Below are 16,483 nucleotides of genomic sequence, written 5' to 3'. Positions count from 1 at the left end.
TGTCTGACCCCCGTATTCTCAAACAAGCTTCGACTCAAACTTCGTCCTTCACTTTACAGAGCTGAGCGAAGCGCTGCTATACTGAAAATGACGCCGTGCTTCTCAAGAATCGCTGCAGATTATCGCTTATATGCAGTGACTTGTTCTGCCTAGAGACGGCGATCCCATCGACTTTCTCAAGTCAAGGTGAAGCGCTGAGTGAAGGGACGTTCTAGAATACGGGGGTGAGTCAACTGGCTATAACCATTTTAATATGACAGCAGCGTAACACATTAACTGAATACACCGTAGTTTAAACACCGTATTGTGAGAACCACCCGTTTCATTCTAGTGATGACGATAGGTTTTTCAGTCGCTGCTCATTGTAAACAGAAGCCGCATGTTTACACTCAGCATTTATACCGGCCTTGCATGCACATGTCCCGCGGGTGATACACAGCTGACGCTTTGGTTGGGTCGACCAAGCGAGCTGTAAAAATAACCAAAGTGGCATTAAAATTAGCGAACCCTTCGCTGGATCAGGCGCACGTTATCTACGGAAACAAATCCCAGCGTAAACGGGAACGTGCACGACAGTGGGCATTGTTCGGTATAACGCCGAGAAAGAGGCTGTTAAAACAACTCAAGCGACAATAAAATCAGTGCACACGGTGCGCGGTAGGGGTCGATATCATCCGAAACCAAAATTGGCGCTGCCGGAAACATTGATAATCGCAGTGAGTGTTATAAATTATCCTGCCCGTATTATAACGCTGACAAAGTGAGCTGTAAAAACAACCAATGTCGCATTAAAGTTTACGGTCAGACGTCGTTATCGTCCAACCTCGGCAAAAGTAAAGCTTCCATGCAACTGAACACTGCGCATTACAATGCTTCCAGCGACTCAACAGGGCCGACGCAAATGTGAACAATTCACATTGAGGTCATATGGAACTTACAGCCGCTCGACAAACTTGGCAAATTATTTCAAGCGAAACACAAGCACGCAAAAGCGTTGTTGCTGTTCGCTGTCAGGTCCCGGGCCGGCACCACTGCCGTAACGAAGGTGCGTTTTATCGGCCACATAATTACAGGAATTGCGCAGTCGGGTCAATATTCACGTCGTAGAAATGTGGTCATTCACCTTCGACGCGCACGTATAGCACTCATCGACCTCGACGACCTGCTCGGTCCCGTGAACGTGGTCCATCAACTGCTCTCTTTTGGTGATATCGGCGTAGCGAAGATGCTTGCGCATGAACTGCCTGAACATATTCTTAATGTCGCAATGCAGCGATACATGTCGCTGCAGCTGCAGCGGCGTCCAGCGCGTGCGATGCGCGTGCTGGCACAGAGTAGTAGTTAGTATTCAAGGGGCGAGAACGACGACAAAAGCGACCGCAGTTCGATCCTCTTTGCCCAGAGAAGGCAGCGCGTCAATGCCCGAGAATTCGCGGGAGTTTTTTTCTTTCTTCTTTTTTTAACAGTGAAGCTGTTCTAGCTCGACGTAAAACGTCTGTCGTCACTCAAAACTATCATCATCATGAACCAGCACGTGATCTCTGCATCCTCTTCTTCGTCCTCTTCTGCTTCGCTTCCTGACCACGTGTGCCGATTTCTCCGGCGTGGCCTGTAATAACACTGAGGGGTGAGGGAACGAGTACAGAGAGAAAGAGAGAGAGAAACGAACAGAGACACAGAAAGAAAGATATAAAGAAAGAGGAAGAGAAAAATTCTTGCCGAAAAAAAATTCTTCACGAGGCCGGATTCGAACCTGTGTATCCTCGATCCCAAGGCGAGCATCCTATCCACTCGGCTATCCAGGCACGATAGGAGAGCATAGCCTTGCAGAGTATAATGTAACAAGGGGGGAAGCGTGAGAAGAAGAGATGTGAGGACGAGGAGGAGGGGAGAGAGTAGAGCATAGCGTAAACAGAATGAGAAAGAGAGAACGAGATAGAATCAAAGAGAGAGAGAGAAAGAATTGGAGTGAGATATAGAAAGAGAAAAGGATAGAAAGAAGCATGAAGCAAGCGAGAAATAGGAAGAAAGTGATGAAAGCGGAATAAAGACAGAAAGAGCAAGAAAGAGAAAGAAATAGAAAGAGAGAGAAATAAAAAAAATAGAAACAAACAGAGAAAAAGACACATAGAAAATGGAGAGAGAAGACAGAAGAAGAAAGAAATAGAGGAAGAAAGAAAGAGAAAATTTGCAAAATTTAGGAAGACAGCAAAAGCCAGGACTACATAGGTGCCCATCAGCTCCGCTGTCTCTTTAACACTGCGCCTCCAGTGCAAGCTACGCTATTTTTGTTTTTTTATATTCGACGGGTCTAGTTTCTCAGGTCCACTCAGAAACAAGCCCCCGCCATTTCATTTTGTTATTGTTCTCGGAACGCGAAGGAGGACCTGTTGCGTGCGGTTTGGCATCGACTATTGACCTCGCTGTCGCAACAAACATATGACAGCTGCAGGCTTCGTTGAGCCGACAAAAATAAGCCAGTGAAAAGTTTTCAAGAAGAACAAAATGTCACTCAACGAGAGCAGGTTTCCCCGTCTGCTTTGTGTTATTGTCTGGCGAAAGCATTGGCCTGCTGCAGCAGAAGCGTTTTGCAACGTGCCTGTTCGCTAAAGAGTTTTCTTTCTTCTTCTTCTCTCCTCCATCCTCTTTCTACGCAGGGCGCATCGGGGCCTCCAGGAAAACCCGGATTTCCGGTAAGACGACGGCATCTTGCCTCCCTTCTCCTTAAGTGCCGATCCATAACGCACCAGCGTCGCGTGTCTAATGCTCGCAGAGATACACATAGCACAACCGCAATCCTGTTTCATTCTGTGACGATATATATAGGGGGAAAACACACCGACGGCGGCGCTTTCTCTTCTCAACGCCCTCATTGCGGAATTTCACGGAGTGAGGTTAGCGTATCAAGAAACCGACGCGTGACCATAAAGTGTTTATGAGAGTTTAGAGGCAACAAAAAGGCTGTGCTCTGGGTGGGAGAGAATCGAACACAGTATTACAGTTCGTGCGAAGAATTCTCGTTTCAAGTTGGCATGCACTCGAGTTCTCGTGAAACTAGCAAAAGCGGATTTGTACTGGGAAACTTCAAAAATAACGCGAAGATATCGGTACAGTTATTAAGAAAGAGAACGACGAAAAAGGACACAATGAGAATGAAACGTAGTAACTTTACAAATCTCAGTAAGGTAGAAAGGTCGGCGAGTAGGAATCATTGCGTACTTGGGAAACCTGCGCGAACGCGCCGGAGACACACGGGAAAAGAATGACAAAGGACGAGCGCTGTTCGGCTGACACAAAACGGAGCCCGTTAAACAAATAACACACTGCAGTAAGGTAGGAAGGTGGGTGAGTTGGAATCGATGCATACTTGGGAAAGCAGCGCGAAAACGACGGAGACACAGCGCTTGTCCTGTGTATTTCTTTTGCTGTGTGTTTCCGTCGTTTTCGCGCTGGTTTTCCAAGTTTAGAAATCTCTTCTCAGGGTCCTTCAAATATTCGTCTTCTGGTCTCTCCTGTACGTATATTTTTGGTTTTGTTTGTTTGTTTGTTTGTTTGTTTGTTTGTTTGTTTGTTTGTTTGTTTGTTTGTTTGTTTGTTTGTTTGTTTCATCGATCAATGGATCGATCTTTTTATTTGTCGATTCAGTTCCTGGTGTCGTATTGCTTCCCCGATGTATTAGCAAGGAAACGTTGGTGCTCTCAGATTTTGATATGTGGACACCCTTTAGTGGCAGATCAATTGAGTGCGTGCATAGGTGCACACACGCACAAAGAAGTGAATACCTGCCGTACACACGTTTCTTATTCACCGTACGTGTACATAGAAATTGATTCGTGCTTTCGCAATTCGTGCTAGAACTGGCTTCAAACTGTTGTCGCCTCAATTTAGCTCGAACGAGTGAGAGCCTTTTATCTGCAGATCCTTGAGTCTCTTTTGTCTAAAGACTTCGCGCAAGTGCTCGAAAATCACTTCGATATTTTATTCCGCATTAATCCTGTCACCCAGGAACATAGCCCCCCCCCCCCCGCGTGATAGCGCATGGGTAAGTTTTATTTGCCTATACCCTGTCATGCGCCACCCCTTTCTAAATATAGTAACTAAGAGTTCGCGTTTCAGTGCACTTTCTTCGGAAGGAAGCATTTGGCAACTTTAATGCCCCCCCCCCCTTTTGTGTGTGTGTGTGTGTGTGTGTGTGTGTGTGTGTGGTGTGTGTGTGTGTGTGTGTGTGTGTTGTGTGTGTGTGTGTGTGTGTGTGTGTGTGTGGGTGTGTGTGTGTGTTGTTGTGTGTTGTGGTGTGTGTGTGGTGTGTGTGTGTGTGTTGTGCTCGTGCTCGCGCGCGCGCGCGTAAAGCGTGTAACATTGTGCCAGTGCACAGTGGCGGCCGGCGCTTTTTTTAGCAGTAGCGGGGATCGCTGTCAAGTCAAATGCTGTCACAATGCGAGGCCAAGGCTTTCGCGTTAATTGCATGCAACAATGAGTCAGCTCGGCTTCCTCAGCGTGCCTCCGTGGCGCAAAATAGCGCCAGCCGTCGTACGGGTGTTTCATTTGCTCACCACTGTAGACATGATGTCATGTACGGCTGCACGTCCCCGAATGCAAGCACGTTTCGTCCGCTCCAGATTTCGTAAAGCGATAACGACGAGTGATGTAAGAACTCGCCGAGGCCTTTCCGTTGCGTAGATGTATTCCGCGCATACGTGTGCCTTTTTGCCTGCACTGTATACGCAGCACGCACGACAGCGGCGAGCTAAGCTTCGGGGGCGTTGCACCGCTCACATTTATCTTCACACGGGATCTCCTAATTAAGTCTTCGGAAAAATGGTCGAGTGATTCCCCTCGAGAAAATCCGCACTCGACAAGTTCGCCGAGTCAGAAGAACATCGACGGAGAGCGGGGAGGGCCATTATGCGACGTCCGGCGGTTCGTCGAAGATGAGAGTGTCAGGCTCTGTCTTCATTACGACCCCCGTTTCGTTATTGAATATTATCTTTCTCCGAGGCGAGCATATAGCGCTTTCCGCGAAATGGAACACGGGAGGTGGCTGAAGCGAGATTGCCACACCGGTTGTCAAAGTTGTCCACTTCGTACGAGCAAAAAATTTACATTTCGCCGTGGAAGCGTCACTGCAATTATACTATCTATATATCCATACCCACGGGCACGTAGAAATAAGATCGGGCTAGGTGGGCGATGCATCGAAGTGCCTTCCTTACACGTGAAGCTTATTTGACAAGTTGTCTGCCTCGCGCTTCCAATTTTCTTTTTATTTCTTTCTCTTCTTTTGCGTTTTCGGCGATAAGGACACGGCGTTAACGAAAATCGAGCTCAAACTGTGGAGGCTTGATGGCACTGCTGGTCGACGAGATTACGGCGCAAGGTCGTGCTCGGGTTTCGAAATGGTCGAGGAAGCCGTACACATATACATGCTGTGTTTTCTGAATTCGTATAGAGCCTGACGGCTTCTGAGGCTTAGTCTGAAGTTGTAGACTCTTGTTTTCATGTTGCTAAATCAAAGCAGCTCGGGCATTTAACGTGAGGCGAGAAAAGACCTCAACCTGGCGAAGCACTACGGCAGCCTATAGAAACAAGAGACGGCTATAGTATACATATTCTGCCTGACATAGTAAAAACAAAATGTGTTTACTCATTTTTCTCATTTGACGAAGAATAGCCGACGCCACCAGGGGCACCAACCTCTTTTTCTAGAGTTATTTAAAAAAAAAGAAACTCAAAGATTGTCATCGTCTAGAAGGTCGTGAGATGTCAAGTTGCTCTCTGTAAAGGCGCCATTTGTAGCTGACGAAACGGGTTTTCAGGCCCATCTTTTTTTTTTTTTCTGGTAACTAAATCACTTTAGTAAAATTTGACAGCGAGTACTATTCGTATGATGAACGAAATCACAGGACATGAAATTATGCTCGAGAAAGAGATTCAATTTTGTACGATTATTGTGAGAATGTAAACACATTGCAACTGCTTGACGCTTCCGCTTGCCACGAGGGTATGGCATGTCCGTATTAGAGTCTGCTCCAAAGTTTTCAATTTATGATCGACGGACACTCATAGGAGCTACCTCAAACCCTACAATTAATCCTTAAAATTGCTACTTTTACACTTTTCAGGGTGGATGTCTCACTTTAGCTGTTTGTATCAGCTGCATAAACTATATATAGCATCGGTGGTGCACGCACGGCTGAAGCCAATTAGGTATCCCCCACCTTATGTAGGCTCTACACCGTAGATGTCCGTGTCACCATGGAAAACTGATTCTGGATCGTAGAGGTGGTATTGCCAATCGTTTGCTGTTCTCGCGTCTTCCCGGCTTACCAAGCGTCAGGTCGACGTAAGGCTTGCCACTCTTGCGTTTAAAGAACTTCGTCTGCCAATCCAGCTTAGAGGAATATTTCTTTTTAGCTTCTTCGTAAATCTCCGGCTATCCGAGCGAAGGCACGCAAGACCTCTGGTAAATACATTTGCTGTAGCTGCTTTCGCTGAACCCAACTATATGTTGATCCCCTTACAACGAGCAGTATCACTTCTACCTGATACCAGATCGAGGTAAGTTCGCGCACCAGTTCCCGGCTTCATTAAATAGAACTCTGTGGGATATCTGGGACAATCCTTATAGAATATACTGCGCTAACGAGAATGCCAGGGATTACGAACATTAAAAGAAAAAGTCACAGTTTCGCCACAAGGGCAAAGCAATGAATGCGATAGCAAGAAATTGGAATGTCACACGAAGAACGAGAAGCAGCTCGATATTTGCAGTGCGCCGCTGAAGCACAAAGAAGAACACCCGAAAAGAACGCGAGGCGTACACAGGACAAGCGTGGACTAACAACTGTCACAGTTGTTAAGTCTTTGTGCTTGAGCAACGCGCTGCAAGTGTCGACAGTGGAGAAGACGAGACGATCTTGGATATTTCTTTTTGTTTTAAACTGCGGCGCGTGGAGTGACCCCTCTGCGTCTCCTGCCACACGGAGGCGTCTGACGCAAGGTGTGCCCGGTGGTCTTTGTTTGTTTGTTTTTCTTCCTTCCACATCACGAGAGGCTACAGAAAGGGGCCACTTCGTCGTGCCCGTCTCAAGGGCAGTTTTTAAATTGAAAGAAAATGTAGTAGTGTTGCGTGATAGAAAACACGTTCAAGCTCAAGTTCCTCCGAGATTTGCTTACCACCAGCGGTAAATGGCGTATATAAATAGCTCGCCGTTATTTCGCCGGTGCATGCATGGCGCATGGTTGAGTTGTCTAACGCAGCGCGCTGGGTAGCGAGGGGTCGATGGTTGGAATCCGCGGTAGGGTGCTTTGGAATTTTTTGTCTTCTGCTTTACTTTTCCTTGTGCCTTTATATATATATATATATCCGGGACATGACGGCGACGGCAAAAATCAGCCGAGAGTGTCCATATAATTGCTATCGCAATAAAATGTTTGACGTTGTTCTAGAAGCAGCTGCTACTGCGTTGGCAGGTTGGTAATTGCCTAGCTAACTGTATCCAACATCGTTGTGACCCAACGCTCACACTGCCCCCTGTCGCACTCATACAGCCCATGAGACCCGCGCTGCTTAGGCTGGAGCAATGAAACTACTCTTGATGAATTCCAGTGGTACAGCGTCCTTTCGCTTCCGGCGGTGGCTGATCGGGCTCATGCAAACAATAGGCGCCTTGCCGCAATTTTTCGCAACGAAGCTGCCTGATACGATCGCGCTCCATCAAATTTCGTAGAGCCGAATTTTCTACCATGTTGGTGCCTTAGTTCTCTTGCTTTCTTACATGCGCGAGGCACATGCGCAGACTATACGAGCGCAGATCCAATGCTTGAACGCGTTGAGCCTTTTGTTGGATCATTGGCGTGCCCTTTTCGGGGTTTAAGTTTCCGCTGTGCTTACCTCTCTCTTCACTCCCTCCCTCCCCGTCCACTGTATAGAGCTCTTTATACTAATATTACTATTTCTGACGCTTTTTCTTGTATTGGTCGTAGCCATGGCCAGCACACTCTCCACGGCCACCGCGTAGTTCACGTGCGCCTCTCCGTATATATTCCGATCACAATGGTGGTCTGCTGGCTTTTGTGTGTTTGTGTTTGTGTGCGTGTGTGTGCGTGTGCGTGTGCGTGTGCGTGTGTGCGTGTGTGCGTGTGTGTGTGTGTGTGTGTGTGTGTGTGTGTGTGTGTGTGTGTGTGTGTGTGTGTGTGTGGTGTGTGTGTGTGTTGTGTGTTCGCGCGGGACCTCGCGGCAAAGAAATACGATAAAAGAATCTTTGGGTGAAAACGCTGAGGTCTTCCTTTGGTTGGCGCTGCATGTTCTCATGAGCCGCATTTCCGGGGACGGCGTCGGTTCCGCGCACGCAAGACATCTCTCTTTCTCTTCTCTTTTCGCAGGGTGCAATAGGAATCGATGGCCCCAAGGGGGATTCCGTAAGTACTGCCCGCCCGGTGTCATAAAGACTCGGAACTTTGCGCGGCGGCGACGTGCGACGGCGCGCTGACGGCCGCGCGGTGCTCTTCTTCTTCTTGCAGGGCGAGAAAGGGGACAAAGGAGAAAAGGTGCGTGGAATCCTGCACGGTGGCACCACGGCACACTGGCCATGCTGCTCCGGCCCGTTGCACACCAATCTCTTCCTCTTCTGTTCACGTTTTTTTTACGCCGAACTTAATTTATCGTCATATTGAGGCAATTTATCAGCGTTGATTTATATTCAATCATTGAGTTTGCGATAAGAGACCGCAATATGCGCGTCTTCTTCTGTTTTGCTAAATTGCGTCGCACGCTGCTATCCTCACCGGTGTTGGGCAGGCAGAATGAAAGCACCGCCTGACTTTGGACTCGTTTCACTCTTTCCCGTCCCTCGTTTTCCCGAGATCCGTGCGCGCTGCGAACGCTATCGATGTTAACCGTAACAGAATCGCCCCAAGTGCCACAACTGCGAGCTCTCCTCGCGTGCAAACCAAAAATATCGGCCCGAATTCGCTGCACGTAAACGTAACAAGCCTCATCCGCTACGCGGACGCCGTTTCGGACGTTATAGAAGCGCTCATAGCGCCTGCATAAAGCCGATAAGCGCGGCGCGAATCCTAGAAGAAAAAAAAAGAAAGAGAGAGAAATGGACCGTAATAATGGTTGCGTGCCAGTTATCGACTACCGTTAGCACGCAAGGTAACGCTTACATGCAACGTTGATTCGTTGTATACTATATATAACGCCGTTCATAGCGCATTAAATCGTTTTTTTTTTTTTTTGTGCTGTCTTCAAACACTGAAACAAAACTCGTGCTGCACTTGCTGCGCTGTAATATAGCATCACACGTTCACCACAGTCGAGGTTTCACAGTGGCGTTGTACAGCTGCAATATAGTATTAGTCATATACAGCTCTATAGCTGTACAGGGCTCATAGCTGTAAAGCTCTATAGCTAAATACAGCCGTATGCAGCCGTATCAGCTGAAACACGAAAAGTTGGCGGTAACCAACTGCCTCACGTAGCGCATACTATAGGCACACCACAACCAGTTCGCATGCGTTGCACTGTACCGGCGATGTCTTTCAACTGGCAGCAACAAAATAACAAATAAATTAAAGGAAAAAAATCGAAAGCTCTGAAACTCAAAAGCGTGAAACCTCCGGCAATGGTTTGTAGACGTCGTATAGTTAGTTATGCTTGCGATCAGGGCGTTAATTAGCAAAAAAAAAGGGGGGGGGGGGCGGAGGGGAAAGAAATTAGTTAGTTTGGCAACTTCGGAAATTTTGGGAAGATGTAAAAAGAAAAGTAGCAGATTTTATTGCTTTTTGTCCAATTATTATGCCGACTTTTAGGCAGAACTTATAGTCCTCTAGCTATTATATCCCCTATATATTTATAGGGGATATAACGTGAGTTAATAAATTATCAGTTATTTTTGTCTGTTAGACGTGTGTATCTTCATTTGCAAATATTCCTTTCGGCTCAGAGAGGACACTCCTTCCACCACACCACACTACACGTGTGGTGCGAGTTCAAAGCTGTGGTGTTTAAATCCCGAATGCGTACAAACCTTCTCAAACCGATCAACTGAGCGACAACGCCATCACAACCACTTTTTATTATTTTTTTGCCACAACACAGCTGTTCTTAATCATCTACTAAAATTTTTTCACTATTATAATGATTATAGGCGTTATGACCCCCCCCCCCCCCCAGCGCATGCTTCAAATTGTCCCTCCCCTAATTTTCAGGTTGGCAGCACGAAAATTTCAAGTTAGCCCTCCCCAAAAATATTTCAAGTGGGTCCATGCCTGGGCTTCCCCAAGCATGTTCTATGGAGCCCGACGTATAATCCTATGGGATACAAGGTTTCACGTTTTTTTCGCGTTCCGGGCACGGCTTTTGCTCCGATTTCGCCGGGGTACTCGCCAAAGAAACACTTACGCGTCCAAGAAAAATCGAAGTCGACGTTGCGGCCGGGTACCGGCTTTTTTGAAGTGTTTAGTTTGCAAGTACGTCTGTGCAATTTGTACGTGCTGCCTCTCAGAAAGAAAGACAGAAAGGAGGGAACACGTACACGAAGCCTTATTCGAAAAGCAGGAAATATCATGCATGCACTGGCAGAAAAAAACAAAATCAAAGAATGCACGCCAGCATCGATGTGCGCGCACACACACACTCAAGCACTATTCTTTGTAGCTGCCATATCGAACATCTCGAACAATGCGAGTATAGAGTATTCGAGGGACTAGAGATTAACCTTGTGAGACTCGATTGCTACACATTCGAAAAGAGATCCCGCGTATTTTGCAAAATTTTCTTCATCGGAAACCTATGAAGCATGTGCAGCGTAGTAAGTTTAGAATAATAAAAAAAAGCTTCAATACCATTGCTTGAAGAACTTGCTTCGGAGCTTCGGTAGTTCGGAGCAAGCGTCCATCCTTAGTCACACGAGCCTGTGAAGTTCGTGCGGGCAGTTGAACTAAAATATTATACTGAGCTGCTCCGATCTCAGCGAATCATTCACTTCGGTCCAGAACTTTCCGAGTGTGAAATGAATTCAACGAGGAGACCTCGAGCTTCGAGACGTGTTAGAGCTGCATTTCTCCACACGTGAAGAGAGAGATTCTGGGTTCTTTTCTTTTTTTTTTTTACTACCATTCTCACTTTATCTCGCATGCTTCTGCACCACTTCTCGGGTCGTACGGAGTGTGCGAAAGGTGCATACGATTACCGCAGAAGAGCTTTCATTTTCATACGTCGCTTTCTTTCTAGTCGGCCCCGAACAAAAAGCAAATAAATGTTCGTCGCGGGGGGCCTTGCGTTTTAGCCGCCTCCTTTGACTTCATCGATTTCTTTGTAATCTGTTTCGTCTAGGGTGACTCGGGAATCGACCTTGTCTCAAATGTGAAGGTAAGCGCTTCATTCTCTCATTGTTTGAAGTGTTACTTCGCTTTTAGGCTATTGATCGATTCCTACTGATTGCTTTCGCAGTCCAGGGGGATTGTGACTGTGTATTTATGTCGTTTTCTTTTTCCTCTTCCCATTCCTTTTTTTTTATTATTCAAAAGCCGCCTTGTAAGTTGTGAAACAATGTTTCTTTGTTCTTTGCTTTTTTTTTTGCGTTCAGATGCTGGTTTCTGGCTGCGGCATACGAGTTCCACCATTGACCTGTCTTTATGCTTCATGGCGATCGGAAAGCCTCGCATTACGTGGCAGCCTCAGATACAGTTACATGAAATTAAGAGAAGCAATAGATAGCCCAAATGCGTAAGCTTTTCGTGTCGCACGTAACGTGCACTAGCATCCATCGCCTGTATGTGGAATGTCATCTCATTTTTTTTCGCTTGTCTAGTCTCCGGAGTAGGCGACGCTGGCGCGATAAATGAAGGCGTCATTACGTCGTATTCGCCGTGCAAGGTGCCTATAGATTCTGATGTAGTGCAATGTTCACGGTGCAATGCGCATTCTGGATATTCTTGGTAAAAGTCCTTTAGCTTCATATATATCTGATTTGAGCGAGCTTGTAGCCGATTGGCCCTGTAAGAGCACTAACCACAATCACGCATGAAGGACACGAAGGTCTTTGCGTTCCCTTCTCTGTTGCCGTGACAATTATTTCGACGCCTGGTTGGCTGCAGTAAAGTCTCTCTGTTTTCTGAATAGGGTAACGACAAGAACAGCTGTAGGCAACTGTAACACTGTCTGATAGGCCTACCCATCCACACTTAGGCTCGCTCTGGGCAACTATTCCACATTACGGATGCACCTTGAGGAGCAGGCCGCCTACGAGTGTCGTTGGACGTGCGCGCGTGCCGCCGCCAATACCATTCGTGCGCCGCAGCCAAGAGCGTCGGCATCTGAACGCCCGAGAGGCTATCATATGTAAGCGGGCCTAGTGATACTTCTTGGCAAAACGCGCTGCTTCTGGCCCTAAGGTACGCGGACACACGTGAACAGTGGGTCTAAAGAGGATATACATACGAATCGTTTTGTCTCTGTCCTTTTTGTACGGCAATCTTTCCGCAAGTGTCCGTCAGTACCACAAGCAGCGCATTTTGCCACTAGGCACCTCAATGCCTCGTGGTGTATCAGGGCGGCTGGGGCTTTTGCGCGCTGCTGTACGTCGGGCTACGTGTGCCGGCCCAGTGGCCTTCTGACGCCACGTCCCACTGCTGTTTCAGGGAGTAAAGCGTTCAGTCAAGATGCCCCACGGGGGCATCGCTGACGCCACCGATTTTAAGGTTAGTCCGCGCACTGCGCGCGTGCTCCCGTATAACCCAGTGCACTTTGACCCCTTTCTCACTTTGACTCCCGCACGGCCATTCCGGGGCCACCGCTCGAGACGGAGACTAACTCGACTGGCCTCTCGGCTCCTCGATCCTTGCAACTTCGATCGTCTGTCCTTCCCTTCTCCCTGCATACACGCTCCTTCTTTTTTTCTTCTGCCTCCTCTTCACCCTCACATTTTCCACTTCATTCTGACACTGTCGTTTCTCCTCTGCTTCTAGAGAGAGGGAGGACGTGAACTAGTGTCTGCACTCACGCATGATTTGCACGTTTCTCAAGCGACGCATGCGTTTCCTCTGGTTACCCACGAGAAGCGTCAGGCAGGCGTTTTGTTTATTTTCGCCGCATCTTTGTGCACAGCAGCGTATTACAGGATTAAGCAGTCAAAGCATGCATCGTGTCAGTGGAAGAGTGACTGCCGTAATTCTACCGCTGCGCCGGTAGATACATTGCCCCTTTCCGGTTTCGGCGCATTATCCTGCTAAAGCACGCTTCCTATAAGAAGGACTGCTCTAGACTTACGCTATGCATCTTTAGTAGTCGTCTGCCTTACGAACCTTCTCGTTCTTCTTTCGTTAAGCTTGCAGGAATTCCCTGAGCAGCAAACATCACATTCAGAGATTTACGATGCCTGTTACGTCAGTAAAGAAAAACGCCCACAAATGAGAAAATTGTTCGTTTGCTCTTTTGCCTGTAATCCTCGCGTCTGTATGGTACCTTGCAGCGCAGCTTCATTCGTTTATTTTTTTCTGTACTCGGGTTTCTGTACCGGGTTCAGTGGCCCAACGTATGCAGATTTTGTCGCAGAATTCTAACAGCATTGTAACTCATGCGCGCGCTCATGGCTACTTGGTCCCAGGAAGGCGCTTTCATGCCACGTAAAGGGGCATGAAATTTTGTGACCTCAGCGTGTGCGTATTTCAGAGCCACATTGGAAGATATCAGCTTTCTTTGTAACCATCTATTTCGTGATCTGAGCACTGCTGAATACGAAGGAATCAAGTTAGCGCCCTTTGTAACGAACTCAACCCCGCTGCTTTCGTCTCAGTGACACTTGCCTCACTCAAACGAGACAAAGGTTCAGGGAAGATGAGGGCTTGATGTGATGATAAATCGTCGAACAAGAGATGTCGCTATGTATACATATATTATCTATATGTTTCACCGGCCGTCTTCTTACTGTAAAGTTACTTTGTGCTAAGGTAAAGCGGAAATGAACAAGTTTGTAAGCAATAAAGCTAAAATAAAGCCAAAATATGAACTAAGCAAGTGCGTCGTATCGTATACTATATGGCATTGCCCGTTAAATGTCTAAGAACAGGAAATATAGAGTTATCGAATTCATATTAAACATTGGTGATTTGCATAGGACTGCACCAGAACGAATTGTCGCTGAGTTGGTATTCTGTTTTCTTTGCAACAAAAAAGGGATTCCCTAATGCGAGTCTTGCAGACGTTCTTGTGTTTAATCTCCAAGCTAGGCGAGATTCGGGTTGTACCTTGTTTACGAGTGCTGGCTTGGAAGGATCGAGAGAATCAAGGCAGGAAGACATTTCACGTAAATACTGCCTTCTCTACCACGGAAAGATAGGGACCACGAAGAAAGGCCTTGATTATAAACTACAACTAAATTTCTGTTCTGTTTCGCTTTCTGACCCTTTAAGCACGCGCGAAGAGCGAGGCTAGGACGTTTATAGCATAGCGTCCCAAATGTACTGCCTCAGTTGTTTCCCTGCCGCTACCCAGTGGAGCTGGCCTGCCGAGCTGTATAGACGAAGAAGTTTCAAGGACGAGATGACGAGAAGCCAAGGTCCGAATGTCAAACGCGAGCCTCGCACTTCTCACACTCCCTATTAGCTGCAGTGCACTTAGGCATGCTTCGTTATTAACCGTACGGGCACAGTCGAGCTTACTCGCAATTTGGTGCCTCTGGGACTGCCATGGTAATTAACGCTGCTTTCAGTAATGCGCTACACTGTGACTAACACTCACGCTTCCGTACTCACACGTGAGTGCCTTGCATGTCGTTTGTTACCGCGCGACAGCAGAGACCTTTTTTTTTTTCTTTTTTTGCGTAGCCGCGAATCACGCTTGCGCAGGCCTTTACAACAAACTGGTCAGCCAGTGCACAAACTTCGATTCGCATTATCTAGACATGTTGTTTAGTGGCTTCCGCTTTGGCGATTCAACGCGAAGCCTCTTAGTTTCTCCTCACTGTGGCCTAAAGAAACCAATGTGAAAAAAAAAAAAAAAATTGAAAGACGACGTGCAGTTATGAACTGCTCCATGGTTACAACCTTGTGTCTGGCGTAGAAACACCGGAACGTGAGCTACCCATTTTACCTAACGTTTATGCAGAGTTGTAGGTAGCCATTCCCACTAATCAAGGTAAATGCTCAGCAGCTTTTTAAAACAAACAGACATGGTGACTTAATTTGAAGGAGCGACCATTTTAATGTAAAAATATTCGTAGGCGCGGACAAATAGCTGAGTTCCTGAGACCGCTAACCGCATAATATAAATGTAGCAATTAAGAGCGCTGCCTAAGATTTGAGGAGGTAGTGTTTACGGCGGACGTCATATTTGCACTTTTTGGTTACTCTGTATTCTTTTTTTTCTTTAGGAACTAGCAAATATCGGAGTGACATTCTCTCCAGGCGACGTGTTTATGATGAAGGTACGTATTCTGTCACAACACCTTGTTACGTTGTTAAGCTACAATGTGATACAGAAAATACCTTTCCCTGTCCACCTTATTTTTTTTGTCATCTTTGAAATAGTCCGTCTAATTCTTTTTATAAAGTCCCTGGCATTAGATAGGAGAGAGAACCAAAAGAAAATAATTGAAACCTCTGAACGTCAGTGTGCCGTAGAATACCCTAAGCGCGAGAAAATAATTGTGACATTAAAACATTGGAAGAGCAGTCAAGAAAACAGTTCATCAGACTTACAATGAAAGTCACTGCATTCCTCGTAAGGCTGTTGACTTTGGGTAGATGTTATCGACGCTAGCAAAACTTTATGGTCTGACGAGGTGTAATACTCTCGGGATCTTCCGCCCCAGTTTAATCGAGTGCCTACAATTGAACTGCACTGCAGAAGTGATCGACGTTGGACGATTAAAATTAGGAGGTGGCCCTTAGCGTGAGGAGCGTCAATTATGTCAGTATACAAAACAACTTCATCGCTTCAGCTCTCGGCGCAGTAAAAGAGGATGCACGGAGACGGCGACAGCACATGTACAGCGCTGAGAGCTCGGGTGTGTACAACCTGCACCAACTTGCCCCTACAGCGTTCTGCTACTCAGCTTATCAAACCGTTCTTGAAGAAAGACAATATGTGACTCATAATTGAGAGTAGGACGCAATAATAAAGCATAAAGCCCAGATAAATTGTTTCTATGTTAAGCAATGATATAAAGTAAGTTTGTCCTGTGCCCTGATATTGGCGAATGTCTGTCTCAAATAGTTCATCGGACGTTTCCGTTTTGAAAGATTAGAATGAAATTCCGGTGTGCCTCTTCGCAGAGATAAGCATACATCATAACTGGCAGGAACGATGCATGAACATAAAACGAAAGAGTATATGACTCCTAGAAGTTAAATGGACGCTAAAGAGAAAAACGATTTCTCTCGTATTAGTAAATTACGATTTCACAATACCGAAAGCACCACAAGAAGAAAATACAAGTTGTGATGCCGCCGTGACGTTCCCGCACCAGCTTCCCGT

At 46.7% G+C, this 16,483-nt stretch overlaps 1 protein-coding gene across 1 annotated transcript in view; it reads left to right on the top strand.

Annotated features, from left to right (window-relative positions):
- The window catches only part of LOC119397085 (collagen alpha chain CG42342), a gene marked incomplete in the record, with an annotated part of 500,928 nt that overhangs the window by 307,024 nt on the left and 177,421 nt on the right, over nt 1–16,483 (top strand). Inside the window, 6 exon segments of the mRNA XM_049416219.1 lie at nt 2,658–2,693; nt 8,386–8,421; nt 8,524–8,550; nt 11,342–11,377; nt 12,649–12,708; nt 15,378–15,431. Coding sequence (XP_049272176.1) covers nt 2,658–2,693; nt 8,386–8,421; nt 8,524–8,550; nt 11,342–11,377; nt 12,649–12,708; nt 15,378–15,431 — 249 coding nt within the window.

Source organism: Rhipicephalus sanguineus, chromosome 1 (genome assembly GCF_013339695.2).
Source record: "Rhipicephalus sanguineus isolate Rsan-2018 chromosome 1, BIME_Rsan_1.4, whole genome shotgun sequence".
NCBI lineage: Eukaryota > Metazoa > Arthropoda > Arachnida > Ixodida > Ixodidae > Rhipicephalus > Rhipicephalus sanguineus.
Note: the sequence above shows the minus strand (reverse complement) of the source record. Positions and strands in the feature narration are given on the sequence as shown.